The following is a 20,635-nucleotide window of genomic DNA, read 5'->3' as shown; positions in this document are numbered from 1 at the left end:
TGAGCAATGTTGGAGTGGCATAGACTAAAATACAGTAGAATAGAATACAGTATATACATATGAGATGAGTAAAGCAAAAATATGTAAACATTATTAAAGTGACTATTGTTCCATTATTAAAGTGGGCAGTGATTTCAAGGCTATGTATATAGGGCAGCAGCCTATAAGGTGCAGGTAACTGGGTGGAAGCCACCTAGTGATGGCTATTTACAGTCTGATGGCCTTGAGAAAGAAGCTGTTTTTCAGTCTCTCGGTCCCATTCACCTGATGCACCTGTACTGACCTCGCCCTCTGGATGATAGCGGGGTGAACAGCCAGTGGCTCCGGTGATTGTTGTCCTGTGACATTGGGTGCTATAGGTGTGCTATAGCGGTCCAGTCGATATGGATATGGGCATGCTCCCTCTGCTGTTTCGAGAAGTTCACGATCAGCTCCTTTGTTTTGTCGACATTGAGTGAGAGGTTGTTTTCCTGGCACCACACTCCCAGGGCGCCTACTACTGTTGTGTCATCTACAAACTTGATGATTGAGTTGGAGGCGTGCATGGTCACGCATTCATGGGTGAACAGGGAGTACAGGAGGGGGCTGAGCACGCACCCTTGTGGGGCCCCTGTGTTGAGGATCAGCGAAGTGGAGGTGTTGTTTCCTACCTTCACCTACCTGGGGGCGACCCGTCAGGAGGTCCAGGACCCAGTTGCACAGGGTTGGGTTCAGCCCCAGGGCCCCGAGCTTAATGAGGAGCTTGGAGGGTACTATGATGTTGATTGCTGAGCTATAGTCAATGAATAGCATTCTTACATAGGTATTCCTCTTGTCCAGATGGGATAAGGCAGTGCGATGGCGACTGCATTGTCTATTGCATCGTCTGTGGATCTATTGGGGCGGTAAGCAAATAGAAGTGGGTCTAGGGTGTCACGTAAGGTAGAGGTGATATGATCCATATCTAGCCTCTCAAAGCACTCCATGATGACAGAAGTAGTCATTTAGTTCAGTTACCTTTGCTTTCTTGGGTACAGGAACAATGGTGGATATCTTGAAGCATGTTGGGACAGCAGACTGGGATAGGAAGAGATTAAATATGCCCGTAAACAATCCAGCCAGCTGGTCTGCGCTGTCTCTGAGGATGCAGCTAGGGATGCCGTCTGGGTCGGCAGCCTTGCGAGGATTAACACATTTTAATGTCTTACTCACGTTGGCCACAGAGAAGGAGAGCCCACAGTCCTTGGTAGCGGGCCGCGTCGGTGGCACTGTTATCCTCAAAGTGGGCAAAGAAAGTTTTTAGCTTGTCCGGAAGCAAGACGTCTGTGTCCGCGACGTGAATGGTTTCCCCTTTGTTGTTTGTGATTGTCTGTAGACCATGCCACATACCTCTTGTGTCTGAGCCGTTGAATTGTGACTCCACTTTGTCTCTATACTGACGTTTTGCCAGTTTGATTGCCTTATGGAGGGAATACCTACACTGTTTGTATTCGGCTATATTCCCAGTCACCTTGCCATGGTTAAATGCGGTGGTTTCTGCTTTCAGTTTTTCACGAACTCTGCCTGGGTGAAGAAAAGAACTTGAGTTTGTATGTTATCACAATCACACCATGAGTGGTTAGTCATGAAACATACATCCTCACCTTTCTTCTTCCCAGAGAGTTCTTTATTCCTGTCTGCGCGATATACTGAGAACCCAGCTGGCTGAATGGACAAAGACAGTATATCCCGAGAGAGCCATGTTTCTGTGAAACAGAGTATGTTACAATCCCTGATGTCTCTCTGGAAGGAGATTCTCGCCCTGAGCTCGTCTACGTTATTATCCAGAGACTGAACATTAGGGAGTAATGTACTCAGAAGCGTTGGATGGTGTGCGCGTCTCCTGAGTTGGATTAGAAGTCCACTCCGAATACCTCTCCTGTGGTGTTTTGGATCAGCCTCTGGAATCAGTTCAATTGCCCTGGGGGGTACAAAGGATCCAATGTGGGAATGTCACATTCCCAGTCGTAAGGCTGGTGAGTTACTGCCGCTCTGATATCCAAAAGTTATTTCCGTCTGTATGTAATGACACAAAAAAATGTCCTGGGATAATAATGTTAGACATAAAAAAACGAAATACTGCAAAGATGTGTCATCAAATTTATTTGTGACATGCGCCGAAGACAACAGGTGCTTACATACAATCCCTTAAAACCTGTTGTGACTAGGTGGCAGTATTTTCATTTTTGGAAAAATAACGTTCCCAAAGTAAACGGGATATTTTGTCAGGACAAGATGCTAGAATATGCATATAATTGACAGCTTAGGATAGAAAACACTCTAAAGTTTCCAAAACTGTAAAAATATTGTCTGTGAGTATAACAGAACTGATATTGCAGGCGAAAGCCTGAGAAAAATCCAATCCGGAAGTGACTCGTGTTTTGAAAGCTCTGCGTTCCGATGCTTCCCTATTGAGCAGTGAATGGGCTATCAACCAGATTACTTTTTCTACGTATTCCCCCAAGGTGTCTACAGCATTGTGACCTAGTTTTACGCATTTATGTTGAAGAATACCCGTAAGCGGCTACATTGTGTAAGTGGTCACCTGATGGCTCTCAGAGTGATTCTCGCTTAAAATTGTCCCGGTGTATATATTATCGAATAGATATTTGAAAAACACCTTGAGGATTGATTATAAACAACGTTTGCCATGTTTCTGTCGATATTATGGAGCTAATTTGGAATATTTTTCGGCGTTTTCGCAATTTCCCGTCGATTTGTCAGCCAAACGTGAAGAACAAACAGAGCTATTTCGCCTACAAAAATAATATTTTGGGAAAAAAGGAACATTTGCTATCTTTTAACTGGGAGTCTCGTGAGTGAAAACATCCGAAGCTCATCAAAGGTAAACAATTTAATTTGATTGCTTTTCTGATTTTCGTGACCAAGTTACCTGCTGCTAGCTGGACATAATGCTATGCTAGGCTATCGATAAACTTACACAAATGCTTGTCTTGCTTTGGCTGTAAAGCATATTTTGAAAATCTGAGATGACAGGGTGATTAACAAAAGGCTAAGCTGTTTCAATATATTTCACTTGTGATTTTCATGAATAGGAATATTTTCTAGTAATACTTATGTCCGTTGCGTTATGCTAATTACTGTCAGTCGATAATTACGCTCCCGGATCCGGGATGGGTAGTAATCAAGAGGTTATAACATGTTGCGACTCTAGGGGCAGTATTTTCATTTTTGGATAAAAAACGTTCCCCTATTAAACAAGATATTTTGTCACAACAAGATGCTCGACTATGCATATAATTGACAGCTTTGGATAGAAAACACTCTGACGTTTCCAAAACTGCAAAGATATTGTCTGTGAGTGCAACAGAACTGATGTTACAGGCGAAACAAAGATAAAAATCCAATCAGGAAGTGCCGCAATGGGCTACGAATGAGCTTATGCTTTCTACGTATTCCCCAAGGTGTCTACAGCATTGTGACGTCTTTTTACGCATTTATGTTGAAGAATATCAAATCAAATCAAATCAAATGTATTTATATAGCCCTTCGTACATCAGCTGATATCTCAAAGTCCTGTACAGAAACCCAGCCTAAAACCCCAAACAGCAAGCAATGCAGGTGTAGAAGCACGGTGGCTAGGGAAAACTCCCTAGAAAGGCCAAAACCTAGGAAGAAACCTAGAGAGGAACCAGGCTATGTGGGGTGGCCAGTCCTCTTCTGGCTGTGCCGGGTGGAGATTATAACAGAACATGGCCAAGATGTTCAAATGTTCATAAATGACCAGCATGGTTGAATAATAATAAGGCAGAACAGTTGAAACTGGAGCAGCAGCACGGCCAGGTGGACTAGCCGTAAGGGACCACATTGAGCAAGTGGTCACATGATGGCTCCCGCAGAAAATCTTGCGTAAAGTACTGAGGTAGCCATTATTCCAATCGCTTCTAATGAGAAACCAATTGTCCCGACGGATATCGAATAGATATGTGAAAAACACCTTGAGGATTGATTCTAAACAACGTTTGCCATGTTTCTGTCGATATTATGGAGCTAATTTGGAAAAAAGTTTGGCGTTGCAGTGACCGCATTTTCCGGTCGATTTCTCAGCCAAACGTGAAGAACAAATGGGAGCTATTTCGCCTACAAAAATAATATTTTTGGAAAAAAGGAACATTTGCTATCTAACTGGGAGTCTCCTGAGTGAAAACATTCCAAGTTCTTCAAAGGTAAATTATTTAATTTGATTGCTTTTCTTATTTTCGTGAAAATGTTGCCTGCCGCTAGCAGAGCCTAGCATAGCATTATGCCATGATAAACTTACACAAATGCTTGTCTAGCGTTGGCTGTAAAGCATATTTTGAAAATCTGAGATGACAGTGTGATTAACAAAAGGCTAAGCTGTGTCTCAATATATTTCATTTGGGATTTTCATGAATAGGAAGATTTTCTAGGAAGATTTATGTCCGCTGCGTTATGCTAATTAGTTTGAGGCGATGATTACGCTCCCGGATCCGGGTTTGAGAGTCGCAAAAGAAGTTAATACGGGGACAACAGATCTCTAGCGTACTAACACAATATGACACTTGTTACACAAGATGGAGAGTTAGCGAGAGAGAGAAAGAGAAGCAACACATGGATACATTTGGGAACTACGCTCACAGTAGCTAATACCTTGCCCCGAACTGCCGCTCTGTGGAAAGGGCTCCACTTTGTGATAAGGGTTTGATTGGGCCTTCTTCTTCAGATGGCCTTCTCCTTCGTTCTCCTTCGTTCTCAGGTGTAAGTCTCTGATTGTCCACAAGAGGTCACAATGTCCTTCTTAGTTGTCTGTTTACTTGCACTCGTTCTGGAAGAGTGGTCTTCTGAGGGCGGCTAATCAGCCTTGTCGATGAACCCCAGAGTGGTGATGAGAGCATTGTAGGTGACGATGATTTGAAGAGAATAACCAGATGGTCCTATGTAAATTCACTTAATTAAATACAGTACTTAGAGCAGCTACTCAACCGTAGCATTGATTGGTAGAGGCTCCGCTCCTTTATCTTCTTCAACCTCGTATTGCGTTTCAGGGTCGTTACTAATGTAGACCTAGCTGCAGCTTGTGTCACCTTTTAGTCTGGTATGTTAATTCTTAACTCAATATTTTATACCCTTGGGTAGAAAGGGGGCGTTTTTGCCATGCTGACATGCTCTCTGGGTTCCCTGAGGCTAGTTACGAGGTAAAGTATCCTATTATTATGATCGCATTAGAGAACTAAAATCACAATGCTATCATCACAAAAAACATTCTCTTCATCCTTGATATTTTCTACACCACGTAAAGGATGTAAACCTGAAACACACAAAAGCTCCTCAAGTGTAAAAGCTCCTCAAGTGACAATGTTTTCGTTATAACATCTTTATACAATTTTTAAAGTAATCAGAGAGGGGTCTGTAGACACTGATCCACTGTCCTGGTCTTTGGATCCTCACAGGAGAGTCTTTATTTGTTGCTTTTATTTCAAATATTTCTTTAGGTATTTACAAAAAATGCATTGTTCGTTATTAAGTTAATAATAAATAATCTATACCGTGTGTGTGTATCCTGTGTTATCATTTGGTTTGGTTTGTTAGTAAATCAATTTGTGTGGTACAGAATGATTAGAAAGACTTGTGTTTGTGCAGATTCACGAAGTCTGCGACGTTCAGAATGAGACTGATATGAGGAAATGAGGAATTAGTGACTTATCTATATATATTCTTGAGTTAATTCAGGAGACGACGGTAACTCGGTAAACAACTTATCCCGTGGTGCCCCAAATCACTAATGAGTTAATTGTTACATGATTAATGGAATACAGTAACAATTAAACATAGTAAGTAATTATTCAATAAATAACAGTCATCACGTTAATGAGTCACGTCACGACAGTCGCTTAGGACCTAGAAGCAGAGCTGCCCTATCTGTCAGCGCCATCTTCAGTAACGGTAACACATTTTTTTGACTTGCTATGACTGTAATATGTGGTTGTTTATCTACCTTAGTTGAATGCACTGCACTCAAAAAAAAGCTGGGTTAAAAACAACCCAATTATTGGACAGAACACACGTTGGGTATTTGATCCAGCCAGTTGGGTCACAAACAGCCCATTGCTGTTTTAAGTTGGGTTGTTGATTCTTGGTTATGGAGCGATAATCCACCGGGTCAGATCAGAAGACTGTAGGTGTGGCCTAGTAGGGGCGAGGCTTTCAGATAGTTATTTTTGGCCACCGTGAGAGTAAATGTAATTCCGGTTAATCTATCCTGTTATATTGTGTGACTTTTAGTTGCTCTAGATAAAAATGTCTGCCACTCACACTGGATATTATTATTGGCCTTGTTTCAGGGGCGGAGCTCATTAGGAAAAATACCCAGCGTGCTTTGCAAGTGTTAATTTTTACATTTACATTTGAAGTCGGAGGTTTATGTACACAGCCAAATACATTTAAACTCAGTTCTTCACAATTCCTGACACTTAATCCAAGTAAAAATTCCCTGTTTTAGGTCAGTTAGGATCACCACTTTATTTTAAGAATATGAAATGTCAGAATAATAGTAGAGGCAATGATTTATTTCAGCTTTTATTTATTTCATCACATTCCCAGTGGGTCAGAAGTTTACATACACTCAATTAGTATTTGGTAGCATTGCCTTTAAATTGTTTAACTTGGGTCAAACATATCGGGTAGCCTTCCACAAGCTTCCCACAATAAGTTGGGTGAATTTTGACCCATTCCTCCTGACAGAACTGGTGTAACTGAGTCAGGTTTGTAGGCCTCCTTGCTCACACATTCTTTTTCAGTTCTGCCCAGAAATGTTCTATGGGATTGAGGTCAGGGCTTTGTGACCGTAAGCCATTTTGCCACAACTTTGGGAGTATTCTTGTGGTAATTTTCCATTTGGTAGACCCATTTGCAACCCAGCTTTAACTTCCTGACTGATGTCTTGAGATGTTGCTTCAATATATCCACCTAATTTCCCTGGCTCATGATGCCATCTTTTTTGTGAAGTGCACCAGTCCCTCCTGCAGCAATGCACTCCCACAACATGATGCTGCCACCCCCGTGCTTCACGGTTGGGATGGTGTTCTTTGGCTTGCAAGCCTCCCCCTTTTACCTCTAAACATAACAATGGTCATTATGGCCAAACAGTTCAATTTTTGTTTCATCAGACCAGATGACATTTCTCCAAAAAGTATGATCTTTGTCCCCATGTGCATTTGAAAACCGTAGTCTGGCTTTTTTATGGTGGTTTTGGAGCAGTGGCTTCTTCCTTGCTGAGCGGTCTTTCAGGTTATGTCGATATAGGACTCGTTTTATTGTACTGATATAGATACTTTTGTACCTGTTTCCTCCAGCATCTTCACAAGGTCCTTTGCTGTTGTTCTGGGATTGATTTGCACTTTTCGCACCAAAGTATGTTCATCTCTAAGAGACAGAACGCGTCTCCTTCCTGAGCGGTATGACGGCTGCGTGGTCCCATGGTGTTTATACCTGCGTACTATTGTTTGTACAGTTGAACGTGGTACCTTCAGAAATTTGTCCCAAGGATGAACCAGACTTGTGGATGTCTACAATTTGTTTTCTGAGGTCTTGGCTGATTTGTTTAGATTTTCCCATGATGTCAAGCAAAGAGGCACTGAGTTTGAAGGTAGGCCTTGAAATACATCCACAGGAACACCTCCAATTGACTCAAATGATGTCAATTAGCCTATCAGAAGCTTCTAAAGCCATGGCATAATTTTCTGGAATTTTTCCAAGCTTGTTTAAAGGCACAGCCAACTTAGTGTATGTAAACATCTGACCCACTGGAATTGTGATACAGTGAAATAATCTGTCTGTGAACAATTGTTGGAAAAATGACTTGTGTCATGCACAAAGTAGATGTCCTAACCGATTTGCCAAAACTATAGTTTGTTAACAAGACATTTGTGGAGTGGTTGAAAAACATGTACCTCAACTGTACATTTTGGTCCTTTAGCAGACACTCTTATCACACCATAGTGCCATCAGACTTCTGATACCAATGCAGGATGAAAGGGGGCCACAAAATGAACCGCTATAAAGAATGAAAATCCAAATTAGAGGTCTCGAATGTATCTTGTTCCAAAATGCATTGGATTGTAGTTCAGGCTGGTGAAATGCAAATGTCAAATACTCAAAAGTAATTGAAGTACGAAATTTAAAATACATTTAACCAAAATATTGCCCATCTCTGCTCAGATCCTCCCATCTAAGGATCAAAAAGGCCACACTGTAGGCAGGGGGGGAGGGAGACTAAGGGGGAGAATTAAGGGGATGACATAGAGTTCCAAGTGGGCCAGAGAGAGATGGCACAGGGGAGAAATTGAATGAAAGGATAGATAAGGTCTTGAGCCTTGGTGTTAATGTGTAAGTATCTACATTGAGTTTGTACTCAGGCTTTGGCTTTGTGACTGGCCACCTGTCCATGGTCAGACTACTCTCTGTCTCTTCATAAAGGTCAGATACCTTGTTAGATTGTCCCCCTGCCAGCCAAACACACCCTCTCTGGTCCTCATGCCAGGGACAAGCTGGCACGTCCTCAGATACTGGAGCCCATCCTACACCCTGGCGGCTGGCGCCATCCCACACACTTATCATATAAACAGAGTTAGACAAAGGCTATTTAGGCTGAGCCCTCATGAAGGATTTAATGTGATGTTTAGAGTGGGACGTTACTGTGGTGGGGATCAGGGGTTGGCTAATGTCCTGAGCTTCCTGTGGACAGTTTGACTTTGAACTGTTGGGTCAGATCTTTTTTGTGGGATGTTGTTTTCCAGCATAGTCATCATCATCATCCTTGTCGTCGTCGTCGTCGTCATCATTATCATCATGTGTAATGTTTTTAATCAGCAGCATCATTGTTGTCATCATCAAAGTCACCGTAATTTGCGATAGCACAGCATAACCTTTTGTTAAACACATTTTCAGGAGGCCTCTTCAGATAGATATTTTGGCCACCCGTGAGAGTAAATTATTTTTGCACATTATTATATAACAAACAAAGAACCACCAGTCAGGATGATACAGACAGCTCAAAAGATATGCTTAGACATGCAGAAAGATATACAGATTTTTGTCATAGAATTAAGCATTATGATTATGGCTCTAGATTGCAGGAAAACGCTGTTTCAGGTGTTTAAAATGTAATGTAATTGAATTAAAAACTTAAGGACAAGGTGCCTAGGCCCAGCAGTAAAGTTTTATTTCCTTCTTTTTTTTCTTCTTTAAAAAAAAACCTTGAGGCAAGAAGGCTTCAAACTCACTGCCGTCATAGCCCTCAAACTTCGGCCTAAATGCCTTAGTGGACTGCCCCACCAGTCAGTGATAGTAACTGTTATACAATACAGCTATTTGACAAGACCACTATCAACTTTTTTACGCTTTAGTTACGAATATAAATATTTATTCGTAAAATCACATGGTTGTACGTGAAACGGTGCCAATATATTGGCACACCACTTTTTAGACCAAGTCAAGGGTAACAAATTAAACCTTGAGGTTTTAGAAACTCCAACTGGTAACCAAGTTGATCTGTTTAACAAATGCGATTGGATGGTGGCTCTACAGTGTCATGTCTCCGATAGGTTGATTCGTATTTTTTTTAATCAGATATAATTATGTGCTCAGCTAGTTGTACTCAGCATAGTGGCTAATTGTGCCAGGTTGGCCTATGAGAAAAGCTAGCAGCTAGCCTTTTTAGACCACAAATCTAATCCTCTGTGTAAGCAAAAGTTTGCGAGTATGGTCCCATCCATTACACCCATTTAAATCAAAACAGTAGCTAAGACTCTGTCGTTGTGATCTAACGACACCTCCTATGTTATCTCCAATTAATTGTTTTGACAGTTGTTTCCTTTAACTGGCACCAACAAAGGGGTGTTTATGATAATGCCTTGATTAGTCTCCAACAAGGACTCTGTCAGTAGTGTGTTTGTTTGGTTTGACCTGGCAGCACTTCTCCCTACTGTCATCACTGACTTTACGCCATGCCACATCCCCTCCCCACCGACCTTACCCTCACCCCTGTGTAGTAATCCCTGTGAACCCCCGTAGAGGGGTCCCCTCGTGTTCCAACTAGGACACCGCACATACTCCGAGAGGTTGGGATGATGACTTCTAGTAATCTCTCGTAACAGTTCGCAAGATGAGTTCTGGGTTCCCAGAATAGAATAGAAAAGTTGACTAAAATGGTGTAAACCGGCTGATATTGACTGTTGTTCAGTGCATGTCCAGTTTTTCATCAGATATGTCTAATCTTGGATTAGTTGTCAAGCCTGCGGCATTGGCGAAATGGGTAGAGGTTTGTTTTCCTCCCGGGTTTCTGGGTGTTTGTGTGAGTTAAAGAGCCGGTCAAAAGAGACTTTCATTTGGGCTGAGAAAGTGGCGTCTCCTCGCGCCAAGATTCATTATCATTGTCTCGTTTTCACTATTATCAGGAGTGGCCACCAGGAAAGACATTAGGTTCTTCCTAGCTAAGTATCTGTTCCTTTGATCTTTTAGTTGTGATTAGTGCTGTACGCCCTGGCTGGGTGATAATAATATTTCCCATTAGTATCAATGTTCTCTATACGTACTGATACGCTTGCAGAATGACATCACAATCCATCTGGAATATCGCCTGCTGTTCAATGGTCACTTAAATACGTTTGGCCTCAGGATTGTGGTTTTAAAAATCTCTTATCTGCAGGTCTTGACATGAAGAGTATAATTATCCTTAACGATGAAGGAGTCTCCGTAAGAGATGAAAGCTGGTTGTCATCAGCTCTAAGAGTTTGGTGATCCCGGTTTGTGAGGAAAGCACAATAGGACAGGATAAGTAGAGCCTCTTACATGGCACATTAGCTCTCACTCTGATAGCTGGGACATCGTTAGCCTCTCCAGTGACTGGGTCTATTTTCTGTCAAACTGTTGAAAACTCTGTGGATTTTGAGACTTTAAAAAAAAATCTAACCCTTTCTTCTACAGTTTTCTTTAGTCTAAGCAAGTTTTTAACATTGACTGACATACAGTAGTGTGTGAATGCTACAGCTGGAGTTACTTTCAGTACAGTATTAGTTGGCCTAACGTGAAAGTTGTTCTGCCGTGTGTTATTTGTCCTGCAGTCACAAAGACCTTTTTCCTCCACAGGCCTAACACCTTCTCAACACACAAACTCACTTCTTTTTTCTTTTTTTACTTTATTAGACTGTGAGTGAGTGTGTGTGGCACATCGTCAAATTCTTAAATATCAGTCTTCCGGAATGTTTGTTGACAGCTGTGTTCCCAGGTCATGTCTCCTCGAGCCGTGGCCATTTTAAATGCTTGGTAGTGTGAAAACACAGTGTATGTAAAATATGCCCCAAGAAACTGGCCTAGAGTCAGATGTTTTCCTATCCTCCTAATGGTTAAGGTTAGGAATTGAGGGTGGGTAATCTGATCCTACATCTGCAGCTCTCACCTTTCTGTCTGTAAACTCACTCCATCAGAAACACTGACCCAGGAACTCTGGGAAATATGTCAACTAGTCAAGGCTAAAAATACAACAGCAGTGCCTACTGGCCTGGGGAAGTTCAATCTGAGCCATGAGTACCCAAACAGCTGCCACAGTGAAAGGGAGTACTAGTGGCAACAGAGGTTGGGTCAAATATTAAGATGATACATTTTTTTAAAGGGCGTTTAGTACTACTGTAACTACATGAGTGTTTCATAGTTTAAGACATATTGCCCTAAATAATATTCTACCTTTTTACATTGACGTGACCTCTGTTTTCTCAACTCTTTCTTTTCTCTGCAGTTTGCCCAACCTGGACTCTGAAGGCGATGAGAGGTATGTGTCTGAAGGAGACGAGAGGTATGTACATGTATTGGCTTGTAAGAACATTTCTATAGCTCTAGGATACTCCAGGTCAACACAATATGAACAGGGGTCACTGATGTAAGAGGCACATCGACAGTAGAGATACAGAGGACGTCTTGGTAGGACATACACGGATCTGTGTGTTTGTCTCCGGCAATAATCTTTCTCACACACATAGCAGGGCACAATTTAATATGCTCTACATCACTGTCAACACAGCTCAACGTTCCATCTGTCAATGATGTCACTCACAGCATGATCCAAACAGGGAGCAATACACACACACACACACACACACACACACACACACACACACACACACACACAAACAAAAGAGACACACACGGCTGTTGTCTTTGGGTAATCCCTTTCTCTGTCCTGCTCCGCTACTTTCCGTAATAACACATGAAGCTTTGTACTATGCTACGGTGTGTGTTTGTGTGTGTGGCTTTTGTGGTACTTATGTGCATGCAAGCCTGTTTGTCTGTGTGTCAAATCAAATCGAATTGCATTGGTCACATGCATCGTAAAAAACAGGTGTAAACTGACACTGAACTGCGTAGATACAGGCCCTTCCAGACAATGCAAAAAATACGAGGAATACCACAGGTGTGTGTGTACCTGCTAACAGAATCCTGGAAACAGTAGTAATCCCTCAGCAGGCCAGGGCTATCAGAGTAATGGAATAGAGGGATAAAGACATGTTTTTCTCCCAGACAGACCGCCAAGGTTATAGCTGCTGACCTGTGGCTTCTACATTTACATTTACATTTAAGTCATTTAGCAGACGCTCTTATCCAGAGCGACTTACAAATTGGTGCATTCACCTTATGACATCCAGTGGAACAGCCACTTTACAATAGTGCATCTAAATCTTTTAAGGGGGGTGAGAAGGATTACTTTATCCTATCCTAGGTATTCCTTAAAGAGGTGGGGTTTCAGGTGTCTCCGGAAGGTGGTGATTGACTCGGCTGTCCTGGCGTCGTGAGGGAGTTTGTTCCACCATTGGGGGCCAGAGCAGCGAACAGTTTTGACTGGGCTGAGCGGGAACTGTACTTCCTCAGTGGTAGGGAGGCGAGCAGGCCAGAGGTGGATGAACGCAGTGCCCTTGTTTGGGTGTAGGGCCTGATCAGAGCCTGGAGGTACTGAGGTGCCGTTCCCCTCACAGCTCCGTAGGCAAGCACCATGGTCTTGTAGCGGATGCGAGCTTCAACTGGAAGCCAGTGGAGAGAGCGGAGGAGCGGGGTGACGTGAGAGAACTTGGGAAGGTTGAACACCAGACGGGCTGCGGCGTTCTGGATGAGTTGTAGGGGTTTAATGGCACAGGCAGGGAGCCCAGCCAACAGCGAGTTGCAGTAATCCAGACGGGAGATGACAAGTGCCTGGATTAGGACCTGCGCCGCTTCCTGTGTGAGGCAGGGTCGTACTCTGCGGATGTTGTAGAGCATGAACCTACAGGAACGGGCCACCGCCTTGATGTTAGTTGAGAACGACAGGGTGTTGTCCAGGATCACGCATGGTTCTTAGCGCTCTGGGAGGAGGACACAATGGAGTTGTCAACCGTGATGGCGAGATCATGGAACGGGCAGTCCTTCCCCGGGAGGAAGAGCAGCTCCGTCTTGCCGAGGTTCAGCTTGAGGTGGTGATCCGTCATCCACACTGATATGTCTGCCAGACATGCAGAGATGCGATTCGCCACCTGGTCATCAGAAGGGGGAAAGGAGAAGATTAATTGTGTGTCGTCTGCATAGCAATGATAGGAGAGACCATGTGAGGTTATGACAGAGCCAAGTGACTTGGTGTATAGCGAGAATAGGAGAGGGCCTAGAACAGAGCCCTGGGGGACACCAGTGGTGAGAGCACGTGGTGAGGAGACAGATTCTCGCCATGCCACCTGGTAGGAGCGACCTGTCAGATAGGACGCAATCCAAGCGTGTGCCGCGCCGGAGATGCCCAACTCGGAGAGGGTGGAGAGGAGGATCTGATGGTTCACAGTATCGAAGGCAGCCGATAGGTCTAGAAGGATGAGAGCAGAGGAGAGAGAGTTAGCTTTAGCATCCCAGAGTACTGTTAGTGCCCTGTAAGAAAGTGAGAGAGAGGATATTTGAGGGGGACGTGTATGAGGTAGTGCCATATAAATAGAATTGGTGTCCACCTGAGGCTGTGAGGACAGTAGCGAATAGTAGTTCAAGACACAAATCAGTGCGTATCCCAGGGGATACTGTTTCTTATACTTCTTCATTTTGAAGCATACTGCTCTACAGTATACAGCCATACGCTAACACCATTTCTGTGACTTCTTGTATTCACTTTGTTGTGCAGTGACTGGGAGACTTAATCAATAAGTGAAGTTGTGTCATTTATTATCATTGTGTGTTTGAATGACATGTTTTTGGCCATAGTCATTTTACAGCTCATGCATCATTCATATATATTTTCATAATGTTGAATAATGATTCAGTCTACACCATGGGAAGGCAACTAGATTCAGCAGCGGGCTGATTTTTTACGGGACTGGGGGCCGCGACATAATTATAATAATTTGTACACCGCTAATTGACCACAACTGAGCCCCAAAATAGAGAACAATCATTTCATACCTTGATTATGTTGAGAAATGATCACATCATTTCTCTTTTTTTATTTGTGGGAATACTTAGGAACAGATTTCCTTAATGAAACGGCTGTTGCCGACCCCTGGTCAACACTGTTGACTGTAGACTACACCATCTGAGCTGAGTGTCCCACCTAAGTCCTCAGCAGTCTGCTTCACTTAGTGTTATTAGACACAAGGTCCCTCACTGCTACACCTTCAACGTGAAACGCACCGATAATCTTACTGCCGATAGACTGCCGATAGGTACTTATCACAGTGGGAGGCCGTTCCTTCTCTTGCTAGAACAAAAGCTGTACCTACTGCGTGTCGACCCGGTAGCGACGATCCTGCTGTTTCTACTTGTAGAATTGTGAAGCTCGTCAGTGGCCAACAACTTGACTTTGAGCCAATCGGAGAGCACGAACCACCAACATGACAACAAAAAGGAGCTAAGAGGGCATTTTGTCCGTACATCCACGGTTAAATATCATGAGCCAGTCACATTTCATATGCAATGTAGGCTATGGGATGGCAGCTAGCTAAGTGCACAGATGCAATGTACAAAACATTAAATACTTCCTTCAAGATAGCTAACCACTGTAGCTAGTATTTACATTATAGCTGCCCATTTAGTTCAATGTCCATAGAAAGACTAGTAACCGTCATCGCATGAATTGTGTTTGCAGAGGGGTGTGGTTTACATAGCTAGCTGGCCAGTTTACTGGTGCCAACATTCTACTGCAGGGTGTCCACAAATATAATTACAGGTTTTTCCTATTAATCTATGGCAAAGATACGTATAGGTTTCCCCTTTCTTCTATGTCTGGTGTTTGCTAGTTACTGGCTAGTTTTCTAGTCATCAAGTGAAGAATCTCAAATATAAAATATATATTGATTTGTTTAACACTTTTTTGGTTACTACATGATTCCATAGTTTTGATGTCTTCACTATTATTCTGCAATGTAGAAAATAGTTTAATAAAAGAAAGAAAAACACTTGAATGAGTAGGTGTTCTAAAACTTTTGACCGGTAGTGTATGACGGGGATGGATGTTGCATGCAATTTAAATGTTTGTTTGCTGTTCGTTTCTTTATGTATCTGCAAATGTGCTTGAGGTTATTTCAATGCAGCGCTGCATCCGAGTTTCTTGACTTAGTTGTGTCAATGAACTGTCAGTCAAGGTGAACTCCCCGCCCACTCAGTCTATTAGCTCTCCGCCTCTTTTAAGCCTTGCTGATAGTTAGACATGAAAGAAAAAGGACCATTTTCTTCAATTCTAAGCATTTGTATCTGGAAAAAAATGATATTGGTGATGTTTTGGTCACTCAAAAGGCTATTTTACATGGGAATCAAGATTTACTGTTTGGGACCTTTAAGTGGATGTTAGAATTCCCCCCTTGGTTTCCACTTCATCTAATCCGCTGTTTAATCACTGGAGCACAGCCTTGTGACATCCTGTCTGGGACATGCCTCTCAACTGGCCCTGTCTGTCTGTGGTGATCAGGACCATTAGATAGACCCTGGGACGCTTATCAACCAACTCTCTCCTTTCCTTTCAAAAATATTCTAGTCCTCCCTCTCATCATCCCTTTCACTCTTCCCGCTCCCCTTCTCCCTCAAGTAGCAGCCAAGGACAGGCAGCTGAGCTCCTGTCACCCCTGGCAGGCCACAGGGGAACTCAGAGAGTGTGTGTGTGTGTCCATCCCTTTCCTCTATCTTGTATTTATCTCGCTAATATGTCACACCAATTATAACTACACCAAGAAAAGACACGCAATAACAGACTAAATACAACCGCACTAAATCCAGCCATGACGTATGCAGCTTTTTGCAAAAACTCTTGTCTTCTATATTCAGAGTGAGTCAGAATCTTCAAATTACAGGAAGTAATAGTTTGTTTTGTTTATAGACACACTAAGATCTAATGATAGACATGCACATATAGGGCAACGATGGCCTTGTTTTGGTTTGTGTTGCCGACTGTATACATTACTGGTGCTAATGGTGTGCCTATGTGTGTGCCATTGCAGCCCCACATCAGACAAGGATGCAGCTGGTGATGGGGATATCCAGTAAGCACACATGACGCCTCGCACCAGATGGTCGCTATGGAGATGCTGTATTTACTCTTATACACTGTTATCCACAATAGAAAAATACACACAGTATCTAGTCAATACAGTAAAGTAACTGCCTGTATTACAACAAAAAAACAAGATAATACCCTGGTTTCCATTGTAATTGAACAACACAGAAAGCAATCCAAAACCATTTTACATTTGAACCTAGTCTGCCATGAAGTGTGTTTATCTTTGTGCGTCATTGTGAAAGACAGGAAGTTGTGAGATGTTGGATGATCTTGACACTGTGTTTATCTTGGCAGGAAGAGAGGCTCTGTGGCTTATGCTTCCCAGAAGCCCTGGCTGCTCAACGCGACACTGGTGGAGAACATCACCTTTGAGATGCCCATGATCAAGCCCAGGTGAGACTTGATTATACAGTGCATTTGGAAAGTATTCAGACCCCTTTACCTTTTCCACATTTTTTTACGTTACAGCCTTATTAAAAAATTGATTAAATTGTTTCCCCCTCATCAATCTATACACAATAACCCATAATAACAAAGCAAAAACAGTTTTTTAGAAATGTTTGCTAATTTATTAAAAAAACAGAAATATTACATTTACATAAGTTTTCAGACCCTTTACTCAGTAGTTTGTTGAAGCACCTTTGGCAGCAATTGCAGACTCTAGTCTTCTTGGGTATGAAGCTACAAGCTTGGCACACCTGTATTTGGGGAGTTTCTACAATTCTTCTCTGCAGATCCTCTCAAGCTCTGTCAGGTTGGATGGGGAGTGTCGCTGCACAACTATTTTCAGGTCTCTCCAGAGATGTTTGATTGGGTTCAAGTCCAGGCTCTGGCTGGGCCACTCAAGGACCTTCAGAGACTTGTCCCGAAGCCTCTCCTGTGTGGTCTTGGCTGTGTGCATAGGGTCATTGTCCTGTTGGAAGGTGAACCTTCTCCCCAGTCTGAGGTCCTGAGCACTCTGGAGCAGGTTTTCATCAAGGATCTCTCTGTACTTCATCTTTCCTTCGATCCTGACTAGTCTCCCAGTCCCTCCTGCTGAAAAACATCCCCACAGCATGAAACTGACACCACCATGCTTCACCGTAGGGATTGTGCCTGGTTTCCTCCAGATGTGATGCTCGATCAGAGTGACCATTGGCCAACTCTAGGAAGAGTCTTAGTGGTTCCAAACTTCTTCCATTTAAAAATGATGGAGGCCACTGTGTTCTTGGAGACCTTCAATGCTGCAGAAATGTTTCGGTACCGTTTCCCAGATCTCTACCTCGATATAATTTTCGTGTCTCTGACTATCATTAAATGTGAAGACTTATTTTATCAAATCAATTCTCTGTGTAAGTATTATTACATGATTAAACTAATCATATCAACTTTAATTAACTAGGAAGTCGGGGCACCACGGAAAATGTTTATAATCTCTACTTCCCGAATCGACTCTTCAGATATTTTCATATCTTATCGATTCTTCTTCTATTAATGTATCATTATTACCTCGTCAGTTCTCATTACTGAACATTGGATATCTGCATGAACCCTAGCCTAAATGATGAATCAGCTATATACAAATTGTCTTAATTATTTATTTACTAACTAACTAAATAATCACAGAAATACATAACGAACAAACAGTAGATATTGGTTACTAACACAATGCATTGATAAGTCCCTAGTGGGCTAAACCGGTATGACGGCTTGGTAGACAATGGAAAGGGGTGGGGACAGGAGAAGAGCAGGAGAGACAAAATGGATTCACTACACACAGTTGATAATTATATTAGTTGAAATGCTAATCTTTTGCACATGAACAGCCGCTCATTCGAGAATAATTGCAATGTATATATTTACGCCCGTATGTCGTTGTCTTCTCTGTTGGAATCGCCAGTCCGTCTGCTGGAGAGTCAGTTCATCAGAGAGTCTCTGGTTAACATCCCTAGAAGCAACAATGTCTTTCGTAGTTGTCGCTTTCTCTGCGGTTCCCGGATAGTGTCTGTTGTAATGGATAAGTCAGGCGTACACATGTTTGTTGCATAGAATAGATGCTTCCGCAGTTGTCGGTATACACGTACTAGACTTACGTCATTTCCAGCTGTATGGTCTGTCTCCGTGACTTAGAGAATTGTAGTTCTTAACAATTTCAACATGTAGCGTCAGCTCCGTGTTTTCTGGTCTACTGTAAATTTCATCAGGAGTGGGTTTTATACACTTCTGAGAAAAGGGGCGGTCCATGACGCCGACTGTAATATCTATGCTCACGTGGGCGTGGCCACTGATTTGGTTACCTTTATATGAAAACCCATATTTTCTCATTTAGAAGATTAACATCACATTACATCTTTTCACGAATAGTTTCATGTTTAATCACATACGTTTCACAATATTTAGATGTAAACCTGACAGCTGAGAAATGTACACTTTAAGAGACACAGTTATGTGTGTTTCCTGTCCTTCATGAGATCACCAAATGAAACACACTCGTCATGACTGTCCCTTAAGTGTCCACGGACCACTCCCACCTTCTCAAAAATATAAATATTGTTTAATTATTCAAACGTTTGATGTCCAAGTGTCTCTCTGTGTTCCACAGTTTACATTCTAATCTCAAACACTACAGAGCATAGGGGCAGCGTATTTTATGACCGACCATAAAACTTCCCTCTCTGCCCCTCTACGAGAGAGAGCACGCTGTAGAGCGGACCCACTGTAACCTGATCCTTCAGATCGTCACAGGAGACTTATGACGACAACCCTGTCTATGATCTTTAGGGACAATTCCTTCAGATCGTCACAGGAGACTTATGACAACAACCCTGTCTATGATCTTTAGGGGACAATTCCTTCGACCTCTTGGCTTGGTTTTTGCTCTGATACTATAAACTCTTAAGACTGATTTTAGAATACGGCTGTAACGTAACAAAATGTGGGTAAAAGTCAAGTAGTCTGAATACTTCCCGAATGCACTGTAAACTGCTTGTAAAACATTTGTACAAAAGCGAAATACTGTATCATGTGAGGGACGCCCCCCCCCCCAGGCTTAAGGGTTAGTTGATGTCTGATTCAGGCCATTCTAAATCTCAGTTTGTCTTTTTTGTCATTGCTAACTGTTTCTGCCCTCCCACCCAATCTCCCACCCCCACCCGTGGCACAACACCATATGCTGTTTTCCCCTACCACTGGATGGGTATGGTGATACACACGTAAAAAAAAATCCTTATGACAAATGCTTTCCCAGACGAGCAGGTAGCCTGTGTGTTTGTGGTCATATCTCCTCTCTCTGGGCCTAATGGCCTAGCTGCAGAAAATATAATTAAATGGAACCCTGAGTTATCTCAGTTGCTGTGGAGAAGCATAAAGGAGTAGTGTTTACCTACTCACACTTGTTACTTTTCTCTCGCTCTCTCTCTCCATTGTTTCCCCTTGCTGCTATCGCTCTCTCTCCCTCTCTCTTTGACTCTCTTTCCTCCCCCCCTCTTTTTTCCTCCCTTTCTCTCTGAGAACAATAGTTGAGCAGTTTTCATCTCTCTCATTCGCTCTCTCTCTTCCCTGTTTCTCTGTTTCTCCAAGCCCGGTGGGATAGTTCTCTCTGTAGTCTCAGTGCTCCTCTGGGGCCTCAATTATCAACCATGTGTAAATGTCATACTACGTTTTGGCGTACATGGAGATTCTGGGATTTGCGTGCACAACAAATGATTGGGATTTATCAAGCTGTTGCACTCAAGTTATACACATGTTTTCATTGATAAATCAGAGCCATACCATATAAACACCCTTATTTGCTGGAACTGGGTGTTGGAACTGGGCCAGGACAGTTTCTGAACGAAATAGCAATGGCAAATTTGATCAGATTTCTGTAGAGGTGTGGGCAGAATGATTTCATCATTTGCCGTGACTTTTTCCAAATGCCTCCACATGTGTCAAACACTGGCCGCGCATTCTGCAAGATTGATTGTCTATTCGAAATACGCAAAGACAAATTGTTGTTGAATATTTAGTTTATCAATAGATGATTTGTGTCCATATGGTTAGCTAGCTAGCTGGCCATGCGATCGTTTAAAGCAGGGGTGTCAAAGTCAAATGGACGGAGGGCCAAATAAAAAAATC

General features: G+C 42.6%; 1 protein-coding gene across 1 annotated transcript in view; it reads left to right on the top strand.

Annotated features, from left to right (window-relative positions):
• LOC115134487 (ATP-binding cassette, sub-family C (CFTR/MRP), member 8) overlaps window positions 1-20,635 on the top strand; it is a 136,563-nt gene that overhangs the window by 77,721 nt on the left and 38,207 nt on the right. The window contains 3 exon segments of the mRNA XM_065022678.1: window positions 11,792-11,824; window positions 16,482-16,523; window positions 16,835-16,933. Coding sequence (XP_064878750.1) covers window positions 11,792-11,824; window positions 16,482-16,523; window positions 16,835-16,933 — 174 coding nt within the window.

This window comes from Oncorhynchus nerka, linkage group LG9a, assembly GCF_034236695.1.
Source record: "Oncorhynchus nerka isolate Pitt River linkage group LG9a, Oner_Uvic_2.0, whole genome shotgun sequence".
Taxonomy (NCBI): domain Eukaryota; kingdom Metazoa; phylum Chordata; class Actinopteri; order Salmoniformes; family Salmonidae; genus Oncorhynchus; species Oncorhynchus nerka.
Note: the sequence above shows the minus strand (reverse complement) of the source record. Positions and strands in the feature narration are given on the sequence as shown.